At 38.6% G+C, this 18,534-nt stretch overlaps 1 protein-coding gene across 5 annotated transcripts in view; it reads left to right on the top strand.

Annotated features, from left to right (window-relative positions):
* The window catches only part of TMEM200A (transmembrane protein 200A), a 136,660-nt gene extending 120,225 nt beyond the window's left edge, over nt 1-16,435 (top strand). For all 5 annotated transcript variants that reach the window (XM_083176746.1, XM_083176745.1, XM_083176744.1 and 2 more), the window contains one exon: nt 12,066-16,435. In XM_083176746.1, the coding sequence (XP_083032872.1) occupies nt 12,082-13,539 (1,458 nt within the window). In that variant the 5' untranslated portion in view covers nt 12,066-12,081 and the 3' untranslated portion in view covers nt 13,540-16,435. The remainder of the gene's footprint in view (nt 1-12,065) is intronic.
* The last annotated feature ends 2,099 nt before the right edge of the window (nt 16,436-18,534 follow it).

Here is an 18,534-nt window from a genome sequence, read left to right as displayed (position 1 = left end):
AGCACCCATTAGGGTGCTTATACAATTAAAAATCGTATAGTGGGACATTTAACATTGAAAACACCCATTAGGGTGCTTATACGATTAAAAATCGCATTGCATGCGGCTATATGGTATGCAATGCGATACAATGCTTAAGATGCCATACGATTGAAAATCGTGGGTGCCGTGCTAGGAAACAAGTACCCATCTTTGTTCCATGTATGGCATTCAGTGCAAAATATAATCCCTGTAATAGATAATGTGATATGCCCCCTTTTCAACCCCTCCATTAATGAGAAGTCACTTGCAGACACTATCAATAGTAACAAATAAGGCCGCTGTGATTGGTCAGAGTGTGGTACATATCATTTCAGGGTCTGTATTTAACATTGCCATGTACAAATATTTATACAACATTTTTATGAGTGTTTAAGTCTCTGTTTCCACTAAAATGTTGTTTATGGCTTTACAAACTCATATATATATTTACATACAGATGTTATGGGATTGTTTTGTACTGTATTTGCTGGACTTTAGCCATGAAAATGACAATAGGCAAACTAGATTTTTGTGATCATTTCACATCCATCACAAGTAGCCTTTTGGAATCACTTTGCCTGTAAAGTTTTTAGAAATTTGCTGTTCAAAAGAGAAGACAATGATGTTGGGGTGTCAGTTCAGAAGTACATAAGTTTTATTTATATACTGTAGGGCATTTTCTCCAACAGGACTCGGATGTCTAAGATTTCTTATTCCAATGAAAAGTTGCCCTAATCTATATAATAAGTTGAAGAGTCTGTGTGCGTGTGTGTGTGTGTGCGTGTCCGTCGCATTGCGGACACACCGTGGCACTCAGAGACACCAAATTTGGCAACAAGATACCTCTGGACCCGGTGGTGTGCACCTCGAAGCCATTTTTGGGAAATTTCACTTAGAATTTTAAAAAACACCAAGTTTTAATTTTCCTTCATTGATGATCTGGGGAAAAGATCGACGATCTGGGAAACCGTGAACGAAGGAACAACTCCACACCTGATTTCATTGCTGTCATTGAGTATGACAGACACATTCTAACATTATGGTGAAGGCTTTAAACAATTAGGAAATAATTGAGGATATACATAGACCACACATAACACACACACACGTACACATTGTACACGCACACACAGTACACCACATACGCACACATAGCACACATAGCACACAACACACACATTTATACGTAGAGCACCTCACACACTTAAGCTGTGTACACACGGGGGAGATAGGGGCTGAAATCGCTGGAAACACACCGCATGCAGTACAATACAAATCCATACACACTACAACACACCCCCAAAAACAGTACAACAAACACACAACTCCTGGCTTCAATCAATGCTATGGAGACGGACCCCGATAAAATGGCCGCCCCATAAAGCAGACAGTTCTCTGAAACTGTTTGCGGTATGGGGGCGGCCATTTTATCGTGGTCCGTCTGCATAGAATTATTAATTGAAGCCAGGAGGGGAGCCGGGACGCGCAGACAGGTAAGCCTGCGGCGATGGGGGGGGGGGGGGGTGGCACCGGCGGCCGGGGTGGGGGGGAGGCACTACCCCATTAACGGCGGGGGGGCGCCCCAAACCAAGCTACGCCACTGAGAACACACACACTTAAACATTGCCAGGATATGCACAGCACACTACACACACATATATACGTAGCGCACCTCACAAACTTACACATTCGGCAGATATAAACACAACACACACACACAACTCACAGTACAACACACACCAACATTCACTACAACACACACCCAAAAACAGTACAATACACAGAACACACACTTAAACATTGCACAGATACACACACATAACATACCTCTAACAGCACAACACACACCCACATTCACCACACACACCCAAAAAACAGTACAACACACACAAAACACACATTTAAACTTTGCACAGATACACAAAGACACAACACACACATACTGTATATACATAGCACACCTCACACACTTACGCATTGGACAGATACATACAATATAACACACAAAACCACATACATTACAACACACACACACACAAAAACAGTACGACACACACAAACACACAGAACACATAAAAAATAATTTGCCGTTTATTTAACAGCCTGTACCGGCAAATAAAAACTGTACCTAATGTACCATTTCTACTTTGTTCCCCATATCCGTCTCTCCAGTCCTCCAGTTGCACTGAGAAATCTTTGTCCTGGCCAATGCACCCATTGATCAATACAAAGTGGGTACACTGCACTCACCCTGTTAGTCAGTTGGATATCAGGCACTGCTCTGCCTTAAGGGTTTCCCAGACTCTTTTGGTTCATAGATAATGTTTGGTCGATGGGCATGAGCGCTGCATGCATTTGTTTGAATGTTATGAGTGTAAGAAGTTGAAGAATAAGACTGAGATGAAGATTTGTCATGTTATGGTGTACAATTTACTCAATAAATCGTGAAAAAAATATGTGTACATAGAAGTACAATCAAGAAATGAAAGTAGGATTAAAAAATAAATTATGATTCAAACCGATAATTGTTTGGATGGCGGTGGGTTGCGAAACAAATCTATAGGTGGAAGGAGTATGGATATTGTGGGCATAATTGGTGTTTGGTACACCTACAGGGGGTACCCAGATGATGAGAAATTTTCACTACAGTGTCACCGTAGGGGGATTTCCAATTGGGGTTCAGGTGGTCTTTTATTGACCCCTTTACAATTCCGTTGGTCTCTTCTCCTGGAGCCTATGGTCTCCCTCAGTGATTGACTATCATTAAGGGAGACCGTAAGCTCAAGGAGAAGAGACCTACAGGATTGTAAAGGGTCCCTAAAAGACCACCTGGACCCCAATTGGGAATCCCCCTATGGTGACAATGTGACCGTGACACTGTAGTGAAAATCCCATCAATTGAGGGCCCCATGTAGGTGTAACAAACACCAATTATGCCCACAATATCCATACCCCCACCTATAGATTTGTTTCACAACCCACCCCATCCAAACAATTATCAGTTTGAATCAGAACTTATTTTTTAATCCTGCTTTCATTTCTTGATTGTACTTCTTTGTACACTTATATTTTTTTCACGATTTATTGAGTAAATTGTACACTTTGTAACATGGCAATTCTTTTTCTCAGTCTTATTCTTCAACTTCTTACACTCAAACCTTATCAATGCACCCATTGATGATTGTGATGGCTGGATCAGTGGATTGGCTCGGCGGGTTTAAGAAGAATTTGGCCCATTGCACCCATTCCCAGTGGGGCATTACAATGGTGCGGGTAGCGTGCGTCGCGTCATGACATCATGTGGCCAGGCCCGTGGACCTGCTCCCACACTCAGGGGCTGCCCCACTGTTTGGTAGAGATGCCCGTTGCATGTGCTTTACAGATCCCTAGACCTCAGAGACTGCTGCAGGTTCGGTGAGGGGAGTGGCAGTGGCAGGGAGCATTGAATTTTTAATTAATTATGGCGGGGTAAGTAACGCCCACCCCGGTCCCTTCGCACTCAGCGCCTGTAATTACACACCCTAGAAACTGTACAATTTGAAAGTATAGAAATGGAGGTGTGGCCACGTCCCTTTCTGATTTTGTACCGATTTCTGACCCTCAGATGTTGGAGGATATGTCATACAGTAGGTGCTAAATCTCAGAAGTGGATGTGGAATTCATCAACACATACAAGTTATCAACTCAGGAGCGTTGTGTTTCAAACAACAACACCACACCTGATTTCATTGCCGTCATTGAGTATCAATGCAAACACATTCTAACATTATGGTGGAATCTATAACAAATTACAATCTTAGGTCTTTGGCACAGCATATTGTAAGATGACATTTTTCAGCAATTTTGGAAATAAAGAAACCCCAAGGGTTTCCCGGGCAACGCCGGGCGGGTCAGCTAGTCACCAATAATCAGATCAATATAGAAAGCACACTGATGCAGATTCCTTATCGTTAACAAGAAAACAAATGAAACCAAATTATCTTTTTGCATGCCTGCAGACACATAGTACATTAAATGTCCCCCTTCTTTTGGTATCATAGCATTATTAGAGAAGTTTGATAGTTTGATAGTTTGAGAGTTTGATATGGCACCGAGGATGGCTGCCACGATACTACCGCTCCCCTCATTGCACTAAAAAATGCATAGCTTAGACATAACAGAATGGTTATGCTCATGGGTGACAAACTTCCTAATGGACAGGATGCAGAAAGTAAAGGTGGGAAAATTCATCTCGGGGCAAGGACAACTAACACGGGGGGCTCCGCAGGGATGTGTTCTTTCTCCCTTTCTCTGTTCTATCTACACCAACGACTGTACCTTGGCAGACACCTCTGTGAAGCTCCTCAAATTTGCAGATGATACCACGCTGATAGGTCTTATCTCAGAAGGAGACGAGTCTGCCTACAGGGCCGAGGTCGAACAGCTGACCTCCTGGTGTGGCAAATTCAATCTACTGCTAAACGAGAAAAAACGGTTGAGATGATTGTCGATTTCAGGAAGATCCCACACTATCATCTACCACTGGTTATTGAGGACAGCATAGTAACTATGGTTGACTCCTTAAGATTATTGGGCTCCACAATTGCCAGGGATCTAAGATGGGGACACAATATAGAGAGCATAGCAGGTAAGGCCCAACAGAGGCTATACTTTCTCCGGCAATTAAGGAAGCTTAAAATGCCACAGGAGCTTCTCGTACTCTTCTACACAGTGATCATCCAATCAGTACTCTGTTCTTCAATCATTGTATGGTTCGGCTCGGCCTCAGTTGACGACAGACACAGACTACAACAGTTCAGTGGGGTCCCTATACTGTAGTCAGGGTATAATTGTTAAATATATACTTTACAGAAGGGGCAGCAGAGCAGGGTGCAGGTGCAGTGGTTGCAGAAATTAATCTCCAATAGCCTCTGAGTACACTGCACTCACAGGCTCCTAGCCGCTGCAGGAATTAAGTGCATGTTGCAGAGGATGAAGGCACAGAGCCACAGGGTACTCACAAAGCTCCCTCACCTCAAGAAGCAGGCAGAGCGCAGGGGAGAGCAAGGGAGGATAATGCCAGTCACCGCCTCAGGCACTAGGAAAGGGATGCCGTGTCCACGTGACCGAAAGTCACACCTGCTTCGGGGACAACAGGGCGCACAGGCTGCAGCAGGGAGATGACAGTTGCTGGTGCTGCCCAGTGAGTCACGATGTGCCGCTGTGGATGAGGCTGGATGGGTGAAGCAGGATAAGGGACCGGGGAGCTCTAGGTAACGCTGCCTACTCCCTTGCCACTGTGGCCACGCCCCCTGCGTAGTCTGCGTAGACTACGTAGAGAGGGGAAGTAAGGCTCTTGCCTCCCGCTGCAGGTGATTGGTGCGGCTGCCGTCCCCTCTCAAGCTCCCAGTAATGCTCTGCGGGCGGCCCGCAGACTGTGGGATGGGCAACAGGGGTGTCAACTGCTATCAGGGTGGTGGGTGCCCTGGTGTAGTGGTACACAGGTGCGTTCGGCGGGGGGGGGGCGGCGTTGCCGATGGCGGTAGAAGGCTTTAGGCCCATACGTTAAGACGGCCCTGCATGTATCTATAATTGCCTCTTACCTATGTCGCGTAAAGTATGTTGTGTACTGTTATTGTGTCCGATGTAAGGAACTGTATGTTTGTAATGTCACAATGGGTGGTAGTTATCGGAAACAAATTCCTGTGTATTATGCTTTTTGTATTGGTACACCTGGCAATAAAATGATTCTGATTAAATTGTTGTCAGACAGTTATCCTAAAGTGAGCAGAATGGAACCATCTAAACAGACAGTGTTAGTTGCTGATTCTTATTGTATCACAACAGGAGTCAAGGAAACACGGTATCATCCTCAGATGCATCAGCTGCAGTTTGTGACAGTCTCAGTATGGAGTATGCTCTTTTCTGCTTCCATGAACACAAATATCAGTTGTTTACACATTCCCTAATGGCACATGATAAAGGAAAAGTATTTCTAACTGCAGCCTGTGCACCTTTGGTTGTGAGATTTAAAAATAGTCTGACACCTGTTCTCTGAAGATGATATTGTCATCTAGGGTATATGCTGTCTCTTTTGGCTCTTACAGAAGTATGCACGATAGTACATATATTTTAGGCAGTATTTATTGACACCTCTGCAAATGACATTTCTATAAACAGCTGTTCTGACATCAGTATGCCTCATTATACTGGATCAATTAAATATACTGGATCAATTAAAGCAAGAAATGAAATTCCTGTCTGCGCACCAATTAGAGAACATCAATATGGCAATTTTGGGCATACCAGCAATATACACTCCCAGCATCACAACATTAATAATATATCTTCCAAATTTTCTGTTATTGCCTTAGAGTGTATACAGATATTAGATGACATTTTCAATAATAGCTGGAGGCTTTTGGCAAATACAGTAACTTGACATGTTAATATACTGTAGCTCTGAAATAATCTACTATAATTGCTTAAAATGTATATTGGAACTACAAAGGCCTAAATGCCAAAACCCAGTTTCTATTTGTATTGTGTTTTCTAAAGTCGTATAATTGTACAAAAATATATAATCATTTCATTTGTTTTTATCACAACGTACTTTTATTTAGTTCATATTTTAAATGCCTAAAAATGTCCAATAAAGTTAATGTTATGTTATTAAACATCTTAACCACTGCCTTGGCCATTATCTCCCACAATTAATAAAAGAGGAACAGGTGGGCTTTGTGAGAGATAGGCAGGGAACTGAAAATATAAGGAAAGCAATAAATATAATGGAACACTTCTCAAAAAAAGAACTTCCACTTATGGTTGTGTCGCTTGACGCACAAAAAGCCTTTGATCGTCTCAACTGGGAATACATGGAGGTAGTCCTGAGGAGATTTGGAATAGAAGGAACATTTCTCAAAGCAATCTTAGTGTTATATTCAAATCCAACAGCACATGTATACACGAATAATAAAACTTCCTATAGATTCCCTATTTCAAACGGGACAAGACAGGGCTGCCCACTTTCGCCAATCATCTTTGTGCTCTCGATAGAGCCTTTTGCAGAAAGCATAAGAACAAACCAAGCAATAAAAGGACCGGTAATTAATAAAGATCAATATAAAGTCCTCCTATTTGCAGATGATGTATTATTAATGTTCACGGAACCAGAAAAATCAATAGAGATACTAATGGGAATTATAGATAAATATGTAAAAGCATCATACTATAAGCTAAACAAAAAAAAGACGGAGGCCTTGCCAATGAACATAGAGGAAGGAAAATTATCGAAATTAAAGGAAAAATATAGATTTAATTGGAAAACTAAAACAATAAAATATTTGGGAATAAATTTGGTAGAGAGGGAGGAAAATTTAATAGAATATAATTACACGCCAATGCTGGAACAATTAAAAAAGAAATCTAACGATTGGATAAATCATGAGGTCAACTGGTTAGGAAGAGTAGCATCCTTTAAAATGTTTCTCTTACCAAAACTTATGTATTTGTTCAGGGCAATACCGCGACTATTGCCAAAATATTGGCTGAATAGGTTCAACACGGTCCTGAACAGATACATATGGAAAAATAAAAAAACAAAAATAGCAAAAAAATACTTAGTTAGACCAAAAAGAAAAGGAGGAGTAGCACTTCCAGATTTAGAATCCTATCAACAAGCATGCATAATAAATCAAGTATCAGGTTGGGTGGGGAAAGAAAAAAAATCATGGGTAAAATTAGAGGATGACTTGGTGGGCCATTTAGATGTAGAAGAATTACTTTGGATACCAGCAAAAAATAGAAAAATAACTAGCTCTACTCCTAAAGCAATAAAGGAGACCTTGAAGGTGTGGGACACTATATTAACTACAAAAAATAAATTCATAGCACCATTAAGGCAAACTGAAATAAGAACAATAGCAAAATGCATTCCACACCTAAATCTGAAAAATTGGGAGGATAAAGGTATAAAAAATTTAAAAGATATATATTCATTAGAAGGACTATTATCCTTTACACAAATACAGACAAAATATGATATCTTGACAGTAGATTTTTACAAATATTTACAAATAAGGAGCTGGCTGGCTGAGTTCCCAACATCCGAAGACGCACTAGAAAACCTCCCTAATGTGTTGTTAAATAAAATAAAAAATAAAAACCATAAAGGGGGAATCACATTCTGGTACGGATATATTTTGAACAATAAACTAGAGGAGAAGATCAGACCACAATTTAGATGGGAGCAAGAACTAAGGGTGTCCATGGATGAAGGGGAATGGGCTAGCCTGTTTAACTCAATTCACGGAATGACTAAATCCAGTTCTCATATTGAGAAATTTCTAAGATTGTTCTATATGGCATATTTAACACCAGAAAGAATCAACAAATTTTGCCCTCAACAACCAAATATATGCTGGAGATGTATGGAGGAAAGAGGTGACCTGCTGCATATCTTTTGGACATGTAAGGGCCTAAGAGAGCTATGGGGCGAAATTGAAACCTTAATCTGGCAAGTAACAGGACAAAAAATAACCCTGACCCCCCCAGATGGTGTTGTTACACATATATACCAAAGAGGAGAAAGTAAAAAATAAATACGTAATAAATCAGATATACATTGCGGCCAAAACTGCAATAGCACAAAACTGGAAACAAAGCCATGCACCAAATTTAAACCTTGTAATGAGTAAAATAAATTATGCATATAAAATGGAAACGATAGATTTACAAGGAAGTAATACAACAAAAAAATGGCAAGTTTGGAGAAAATATGTGGAAGGAACACCACCTGGGGGGACATAGGAAGAGCCCTAAGATTAACAGTAAGACTCACAATAAGTTTAAAAGGAAGAATAAAATTAAGAATTCTATACAACCCTAGAAACAAAAAACCATAAGCCTACTATTGTTTAATTGTCTAACTAGTAGAGTGAATATGAACCTGTAAATGTTTAATGTTAAATGTTTGTACTGGAATGTAAGGGTATATATGTGAGATGTAATTACGTGTATGTTCACGCTAAACACATCCAAAAGTCTGTAATATAAATGTCTTAAAAAATGAAATAAATATTTAAAAATAAAAAAAATATTGTCATCTAGGGTATATGCTGTCTCTTTTGGCTCTTACAGAAGTATGCACGATAGTACATATATTTTAGGCAGTATTTATTGACACCTCTGCAAATGACATTTCTATAAACAGCTGTTCTGACATCAGTATGCCTCATTATACTGGATCAATTAAATATACTGGATCAATTAAAGCAAGAAATGAAATTCCTGTCTGCGCACCAATTAGAGAACATCAATATGGCAATTTTGGGCATACCAGCAATATACACTCCCAGCCTCACAACATTAATAATATATCTTCCAAATTTTCTGTTATTGCCTTAGAGTGTATACAGATATTAGATGACATTTTCAATAATAGCTGGAGGCTTTTGGCAAATACAGTAACTTGACATGTTAATATACTGTAGCTCTGAAATAATCTACTATAATTGCTTAAAATGTATATTGGAACTACAAAGGCCTAAATGCCAAAACCCAGTTTCTATTTGTATTGTGTTTTCTAAAGTCGTATAATTGTACAAAAATATATAATCATTTCATTTGTTTTTATCACAACGTACTTTTATTTAGTTCATATTTTAAATGCCTAAAAATGTCCAATAAAGTTAATGTTATGTTATTAAACATCTTAACCACTGCCACCACCATGTATGAGAACTTCTGGAATATCTGCAGCCATTTAGTTACTATACCTGAACCCTTGTCAGCATTAAATATGTGTAAATATGTGTACAGATATGCAGTGTTGTAACTTTACATTTTGATGCCCTGTGCCAGAAAAGGAATTGGTACCCCTCCCCCATATTTGGAAAAGGGATATCGTGTGCTGCAGCCATGCACCAAAAATAAAGGGGTGTGACTTTGTGGGGAAGGAACTTGACCACAGAATACTACCAGTTCACACTAAACTACATAGTAGTGTGTGTTATTCACATTATCAGTAACCTTATACACATTACACATACAGTAGAGCCAACTATACACATTACAACACACAGTAGTACCCCTTATACACATTGCACTATACAATAGATACACTTTTACACATTATTCTATACAGTACAGCTGCTTATACAAATTGCAACATACAAAAGAGCCACTTATACACATTAGACCTCAAAGTAATACCCATTATACACATTACACTACACAGTAGTACACCTTATAAAAATTACACTGCACAGTAGAGCAGCTTACAAACATTTCACCACACAGTAGAGCAGCTTATACACATAACACCACATAGTAGAGTTGCTGATACACATTACACCACACAGTAGTACCCCTTATACTATACATGTTAAATTACACAATAGTACCCCTTATTCACAATACACCATAAAGTAGAGTCACTTATACACATTACACCATACAGTAGAGCAGTTTATACACATTACATTGCACCACAAAGAATTAACTCTTATACTGCACACATTCCAACATACCAGAGAGCCGGTTATACACATGATGCCACAGTAAAATCTTATCCTCCCCATTCTCTATCCTCATTCCTACCAATCTTCAATTCTCCTCCTCATGCTTCATCACCCCCCAGCAGCTGTGCATCATTAACATTCCTCCTCCTCTTTGTTTCTGCTTCTCCTCATCATTCCAACTTTTCATTCCTCACCATCAATCTTATGCATACACATCATTCCTACTCCACCTTATTCCTCTCCACCAGCTGCTGTGAATCCGTGTGGCAAATGTTCTACACATTTGCTGTGTGCTGAGCACAATCAGCATAACCCTAGTTACAGCCATGTAGATGTGATGGCCCTTGTATTTGTAGCATGATGGGAAAAAAAAGATGCACTGAGTGTTCACAAACTGCAATCTCCTAAGAAGCAAATCATGAGATAAGAATTATTCCAATAAGTATAATGTAAGGAGGATATGTGTTAAACCTGAGAATAATAAAGTTTAGCAACATAAAGAAGGAACTAATTAGCTATTGTAATTTTTTTAGACCCAATAGCCACCATTGATTGTGGATTTTGAACATAATCCTACATAATCAGCCATGAAAACACGTAAATCCAGAAACTAATTCCAGATTCCATGTTATTGGCTGAAAATGCATTCTTTGCTGGCCAATATAAATGGGTTCTAATAGGATAGCCAATAATGACAATTGGTCTAAAATTGCCTGATTTTATTGGCTGAAAATTCACACAGCTAATTGGATAAACCCCTTTATCTTATATTTCTACAATGTTTGATATTTTACTCACTGCAATAAGTATCAGATGATGTATAAAACACAAAGAAGGTAACCCCTTAGACATTTGGTGGTCCTGCCCAGGACTGTCTGAGTTCTGGCATCAGGTCCATACTCTTTCTGTAAAAATCACCAATCTTTCACTCCCTTCTACTCCCGAATTCTGGATTCTCATTTTAACAAATATATGCCCATATCACAATTTAAAAAAATGAATGCAGCTAGAGCTGTCATACAGTACCTTGCTTATGTAGATCTTCTACCTCTCCCCCTCTCTCAGTGGTTCAGAAGAATTGATTATTACATGTCTACAGAAGATTATATGTATCTCCTGAATCACGCTTCCCACTTTTTGACAAAATTGGTCCTGTCCTTATTCTTCACTTCTCTTTTCCTATCTTTTACTATTCTAGGTTACCTCCCCTTCCCTTTACTTTTTTTCTAATTGCTGTATTTATATAAGTGACTTGGTATAGTTTGTTTTTTATAACATACAAGCAATGTTTGAGTTCAACTATCTCTTTATGATGTCTACTATATGATGTCTACTGGAACATATTCTGTTAGTGTTATGTTATATTTTTGCTGCTGTCTTTTTCAACTAATAAGAACAGATTGCATAAAAAAAACACAAAATGGGGTTCATTATACAGTTCTAAAATACTTTAAATTATTAGTTTGCTTTCAAAAAATAATAAAAAATATTTTAATCATATTTTAATGTATACCTTTAAAAAGTTATTTTCTCTTTTCTCTTCAGATTCCAAGACTTAACTATGATAGCAACTGGAGGAGTTATAACAGGACTGGCAGCCTTAAAGAGGCAAGACTCATCTAGGTCACAGCATCTCCTGTCCCGGCCTACATCGCCACCTACTGAGAAGAAGCCTGTAAGACGTCGTCCAAGAGCAGATGTAGTCATTGTGAGAGGGAAAATTCGTCTTTACTCTCCATCTGGATTCTTCCTTGTCTTGGGGGTCTTGATTTCCGTAGCAGGGATAGCTATGGCGGTACTTGGGTATTGGCCTCAAAAGGAAACATTTCTAACCCCAGAGATTTCACTAGAAGTTAATAAAACACAAATACTTAGAGAAACTGGGATGATGGTAAGGTTTTTTGAGCAGCATCTACATTCAGAGAAAATGAAAATGTTAGGTCCTTTCACAATGGGTATTGGTATATTTATTTTTATTTGTGCTAATGCTATACTTCATGAAAATCGAGATAAGGAGACAAAAGTCATTCATATGAGAGATATATATTCAACCGTCATAGATATTCACAGCATGAGGATAAAAGAACAAAAGCATGTCAATGGCACATTCTCAGGCTTGTACGGAGAAGCAGAGTACCGTCATTCTGATAACCCATGTGCGTCTAAGTTGGCTGCTAACACTATTGCATCCTTCCCTGGAAGCTACAGAAGTTCCAGTTCTATTGAGGATGAAGGCAGCAGTCCTCGCGTCAGCAAAGGCTTTACAAATCTCTTGCCTCCACTTCTTATGGAGCGCTCAGGCTCAGTATTCGGTCTTCACTGTCACTCAAACAGGATAGGTGATGATAGAAGTAGCAGCTCCAGAAAATGTGAAACAAAGTCTATAGTATCATCATCAATAAATGCTTTTACCTTACCTGTAATAAAATTGAATAACTGTGTCATTGATGAGCCAGACATCGATAATATTACTGAAGACTCAGATATCAGTAGTAGCAGGCCAAGAAATGTATCTATGGATTCTTTAGCGATTCCGTCAGCAGATGATAGCAGACCTTACAAGCCTGCCAGTTCATCTTTATCACGCAGCTGCTCTATTATGGAACCACTTAGGAGTAGCTCTTCTCTAGTTTCAGCACCTAATAGTGGACAGCTTTTATCTCCAGGAGCTGCCAGAAAACAGTTTGGATCCAACACATCTTTGCATGTTTTATCATCACATTCCAAATCTTTAGACTTAGACAGAGGTCCTTCTACACTTACAGTTCAAGCAGAACAAAGAAAACACCCAAGCTGGCCTAGACTGGATCGCAGCAACAGCAAGGGGTATATGAAACTTGAAAATAAAGAAGATCCAATGGACAGGTTGATTGTACCCCAGGCCCCTCCAGCACAAAAGGACTACACCAACAAGGAGAAACTCCTTATGATCTCGAGATCACACAACAACTTGAGTTTTGAAAATGATGAGTTCTTGAGTAATAATCTTAAGAGAGGTACATCAGAAACAAGATTTTGAATTTTAGCTAAATTTTTCTCACTCCTATATAAAATAGAATTTGGAAATATAAAATATATATATATTTTTATGTTTATATGTTGGCAGATTTAAGATAGGCCAGGAAATTTTACGGATTTTTTTTTTTTTTTTTTACGAATTAAGGAACATTCCAATGCAGAGTATGTGCACAAAGGTTATATATGTTCAACTGTGTTCCTTTGTGTCTCTGTTATGCACACAGCATTATTGATAGATCTCAGAGAATGGTCACTGACATATTGTATTTTGCATAGAAATTTATATTACTGTATTTTCTCATTTTATTCCAGTGGTTCTCAAACTATCTTGAATCACTGCAGTCTAGATTATCAGCATTTGTTTTTCATGGCACCCCTAGGCCAAAAGTTTCTTATTGAGAAGTTTGTAAAAATAAAACTATGAAGTAATGTAAATGGTGCTTGCCTGTCATGCTTAGGTTGAATCATATGGTGATAGGGTTTCTCTTCTGTTTGTGCACATACTTTTTGATTGGCAGCCACCAGCATTGGTTTTGCTTATCACATTGACCGTAAAATAATTTGATCTGGTAATGGACACCCAACCTGTGCCATCCCGGAATGCCATGGCAGCGGCACAAAGTTTGGGAATCACTGGTTCAGACAGCAGGCTTTAAGCAGAACACAGAGTTCACAAATGAAGGGAAAGTTTACTCCAGCCATGTGTACATACTCTTATAGGAATAGACCATTATCATTGCCCATATACAAAAATACCAGTTATAGAACACCAATTTTGTCTGCCTAATGAAACATACACAATTTTAGTTATTGTGTAATTATCATGTACTCATATATTTTTATGAATATTGGCAAGTCTGATATCATATGGGTGGTAACTATCCTTTAAAATGTTTATTATTGTTTATACATTTAAAGTCTTTTTATTGGTGAAAGATGTATATATTTTATACTACTGATACTGTAGATATTACATATTGTGATGATATACATAATAATAGTCATTCATGTGGTTTGTGTAAGCCAAAGAAGAGTTCCCACAGAATCCTATTGTTTTTATCTGCTACTTTCATGGACATATGACTTACCAAAGTAACTCTGTATTCATTTATGTACTGGTTCATTTAGCTCATGTGTAATCATGAATAATAGGACAATTGCTCAGTGGCTATTTAAAACTAATATAGGGTTTGCAAACTTTAAACACATACAATATGCCTTGTTTTAACATAAATAAGCTATGGAGAAACATTAATTAAAAGTAGTGCACTTTATTTTCTAAGCGCTAACTAGATAGGGAAATTATGGTAAAAGTAATTTTAAATCGCAATGTTTTATAAAAAAAATAGTTGGAATTCTAAGAAACACTTTGTGAGGGATTTAGTAAAGTGGAATTTCATCAAACTGTTGCTTTTCAAGCTAATTCATGTGCTGTTTCACTAAAGGTAAAATAGACCATAAAATTCTGTAGTATGAAACCAAACTCCATGATCTCAAAGAAACTGTGCTAATACTGTACAGTATTTACAACAATGTATAAAGCTGTAGTTTGCCCTTGGAATACTGTACTTGGTTGTGACAGATGAGAGAGCTCAAAGAGAAAGCATTAGCAATAGTCAATGATAATTAAGGAAATAAAAAGCTCAGCCTAACATTGGGCTCAATCGCCTAGGGCAGGAATGTCCAAACAATGGCCCTCCAGCTGTTGTGAAACTACATGTCCCATCATGCCTTGCCACAGGTTTGCTTTTAGGGAATGCTAAAACTATGGCAAGGCATGCTGGGATGTTAGTTTCACAACAGCTGGAGGGCCACAGTTTGGACATGCCTTGTCTAGGGAGTCCTGAAAAAATATTTGGTCCCCCTCCTGTAGGTATTACTAGTCTAATATTTGATAGCATTTGGTCTCTCTTGGAAGCCCCGGCTATTGGTAAAAAAAAAAGTACATGTATAAATAATAGTTACACCCCCTTTTGTGGCACAAGTAATGGAATATACTAACTACCATGAGTGTTACTAATTTCGGTGAGGGAAAGAATACTCTTTTTTGAGAGTACTCTTTCAATTCAATAATTAGGGCAAATTTTTATTAAGCATAAGACAACAACATTAATAATGAGAACAATATTAACCAATATGAAATAGAGGCTATAAGGATATACCCGTATTTAGAAAATATCAATGTTGTGCAGATGGAGTCTCACAAGTCCTTTGTTATATGTTTCTTCATTAAATTTACCACAAAAACATAGTGAACCTGAAATACATTGTGTATCAATCATAGTCATTATTTATTATTTACAGTTTATTTTATAGCATAGCCAATTCCATTGCGCTTTTCAATTGGAATAGTTCACAGTATTGAGTTCTAATCTGAGTTTTAAAAAATGCGAATAAAAGGTATTATCACCTGTTATTTGTAATAGCATCTCATAGAGGGGCAAGTGTACTAAGTCTTGGAGAGTTATTAACTACCAACCAATCATCTTCTGTCATTTTCAAACACAGCCTCTAACATGGCAATCAGGAGCATATTGGCTGGTACTGTGTATCTCTCTCCAATTTATAACTTTCCAAGGCTTAGTACATCTCCCCAGATTCTCTTAGTAGAATATCAACGGTTACAAACAGGGTAATAAGCCTGGACAGAATCTTGAAGGTGATGATTAAATATCAACGAGAGCTCCCAAAGCATATTTAACATGTAAAAAGGTCCGGTATATGTTGATAGAATAAATGGAACACATAAGGATTGCCGGTGGTCAGAATACCATCATTGGCACACTGATGATCAGAATTCCAAAAACAGCTAACCATCAGATACCAGTAACCCTAACCCTCCATACCTGATCCCTAACCCTACCCACCCAGCCTAACCTTCCCTCTATTTGTGCCTACCCCCCCCCCATTTTTTTAGTGCGTATCCCTACACCCCCTCAGCCCCCCTCTCACTACCTCCCTGGCCACGAAGCTAATGGTAAAAGACAAAAAAGAGTTGCTGTGCGGCGCCAGGATCTAGTAGATGTCCTTTATTAATCTGTAAATAATGGTAAAAGACCCTCAACACGTCATCAGGATGCTGGCGTTCAGGATTCCGGCTTTTCTAATGATGTTGGAACTCCCGCCCCAGTCATGTGTTTGGCGGTCAGGATTCCAGCACCAGGTTTTCAACTGCCAGCATCCCCAATATCAACATGTTAATCACATCCCATATAAACTGAGTGCAGAGAAACATATTTATTATGAGTGTTATAGAATGCTGGCCCTTGCAGAACTATGAGCACAGCATATTGTACATTGGACCACCCCATAGCACACTTGCCAAGCAGTGCTACCTGCTCTGTTTAGTCCTAATACTACGTAGCTCCATTCAGCAGTACTTGAGATTGTCTGAGCTCAGCCAGTGACAGGAATACCACCAGTGATTGGTTACATTGAGTTACTTTTTAAACATGTCAGCCTATCAAGATGACGTACGTGTGTACCCATGCAGATTAAATGAAACCATATGCTATTTCTATGTAATGTGTGGAGGCATTTGTATCATACAGCAAAGTGCACTTTAGTATCTTTCACCTTAAAATAAAGGTTTGTACAAAATACCCACAGTACATACATTATCGCACAATTTTTATGAAAAGGGGCCAAAACCAAGGTGGTTATGCAAATGGGACCACCTCAGTAGCTACTGTATCTATTAGTTTTTTTTTTCTGGTTTGCCTTCTAATTTTGCATTACATCACCATATTGTGCAACCTCATGCTTTAAATGTGAAGATTAGAAACTATTGAAGACAATAGTCCCTACTTAATGCACTTTAGCACATGGTTTGCTTTCAGCACAGAGGCTGAGATCCTCACCAAGGCAATGGCATATTGTGTCCATCACTAACTAAGCAGCTGATGTAGCACTATCTGAAGGCAAATTCTTACTGTTACATACATTGTTTGGCAGGGAAACCCATATTCAATAAGTACAGACAGTATGCACACATCTGATAACATATAGTATATCATGGAATGTACTGTATTACAACATATTAATATGAGTTGCTGTTACTCTCTAGTCTATACAGAGGGCTTAAGGCCTTAAGCAATTGACATTAAACAGTTCTTAGAATATCTTATGCCACATACAACAGGAGAAATTGCAGTGGAATTGCTTTAGTGTATTGGAAGTGTTTGTGGAAAGATGGATACTTTTGCACTGCTTTTGTTGATTCAGAAAGACATCAGAGCTCTCTGCCTGGAGACTGTTTCCCAGAGTTAATAGACAGGCTCTAAGTGACTGTGTTGCTCAATATGTGAGCTTTCACTGCTCATAACCCAAAACTTCAGTGGCAGTGCTTGTCACAAACTGTTAGGACCAGACAAGTGGGCTGAGAGCACTACATTTGCAGCTGACTCTCTGTAGCTTCTGGGAAGTGGCCTGACAGTATTCAGTCTGTTATTAGTCAATAGCCAACTAAAATCATCTCAAACTTCAAAAAAGGAGGTGATCTTTGAATGGAATACCAATATTGACAATTGCTATGAAGTTCTGTGTCTAGTAGCTGATCTGTCAAATTACTGCTGTATGTACAGTTATGATACCAGAAGCAAATTAATGCTAAGTATGCAAATTTAGAAGGTTTTTACATTGTATACTGTATTTCATGAATTATACACAGGGAACAGAAGTTTCAGGTGCAGATAACATGTTAATTATTTTCTGTTCTGCCCTATTAAGCATAGAGAGCACTTTGACTTACATTGGCCTACAGTCATTAAAAAAAAACATTCACCCACTCAATAGAGTCAAGGTGAAGGCTGAATTGGCAGATATATCAACAATTAAAGTGGTATGGTATATATATATATATATAGGGAGATAGAAAATCAGAGGTACATTATACTGCACAAACTGTCAAAAATTTGATAAATTAGCCATGTCTAGTCAGGCTCAACAGCCCTAGCGCTAGTAGCAGATCCAATGGTGAACCACTTTAAAATAAGAA

The sequence above is a fragment of the Crinia signifera genome, chromosome 3 (assembly GCF_055691185.1).
Source record: "Crinia signifera chromosome 3, ASM5569118v1, whole genome shotgun sequence".
NCBI classification, from domain to species: Eukaryota; Metazoa; Chordata; class Amphibia; order Anura; family Myobatrachidae; genus Crinia; species Crinia signifera.
The sequence above is the reverse complement of the archived record's forward strand: the minus strand, read 5'-3'. Positions and strand labels throughout refer to the sequence as shown.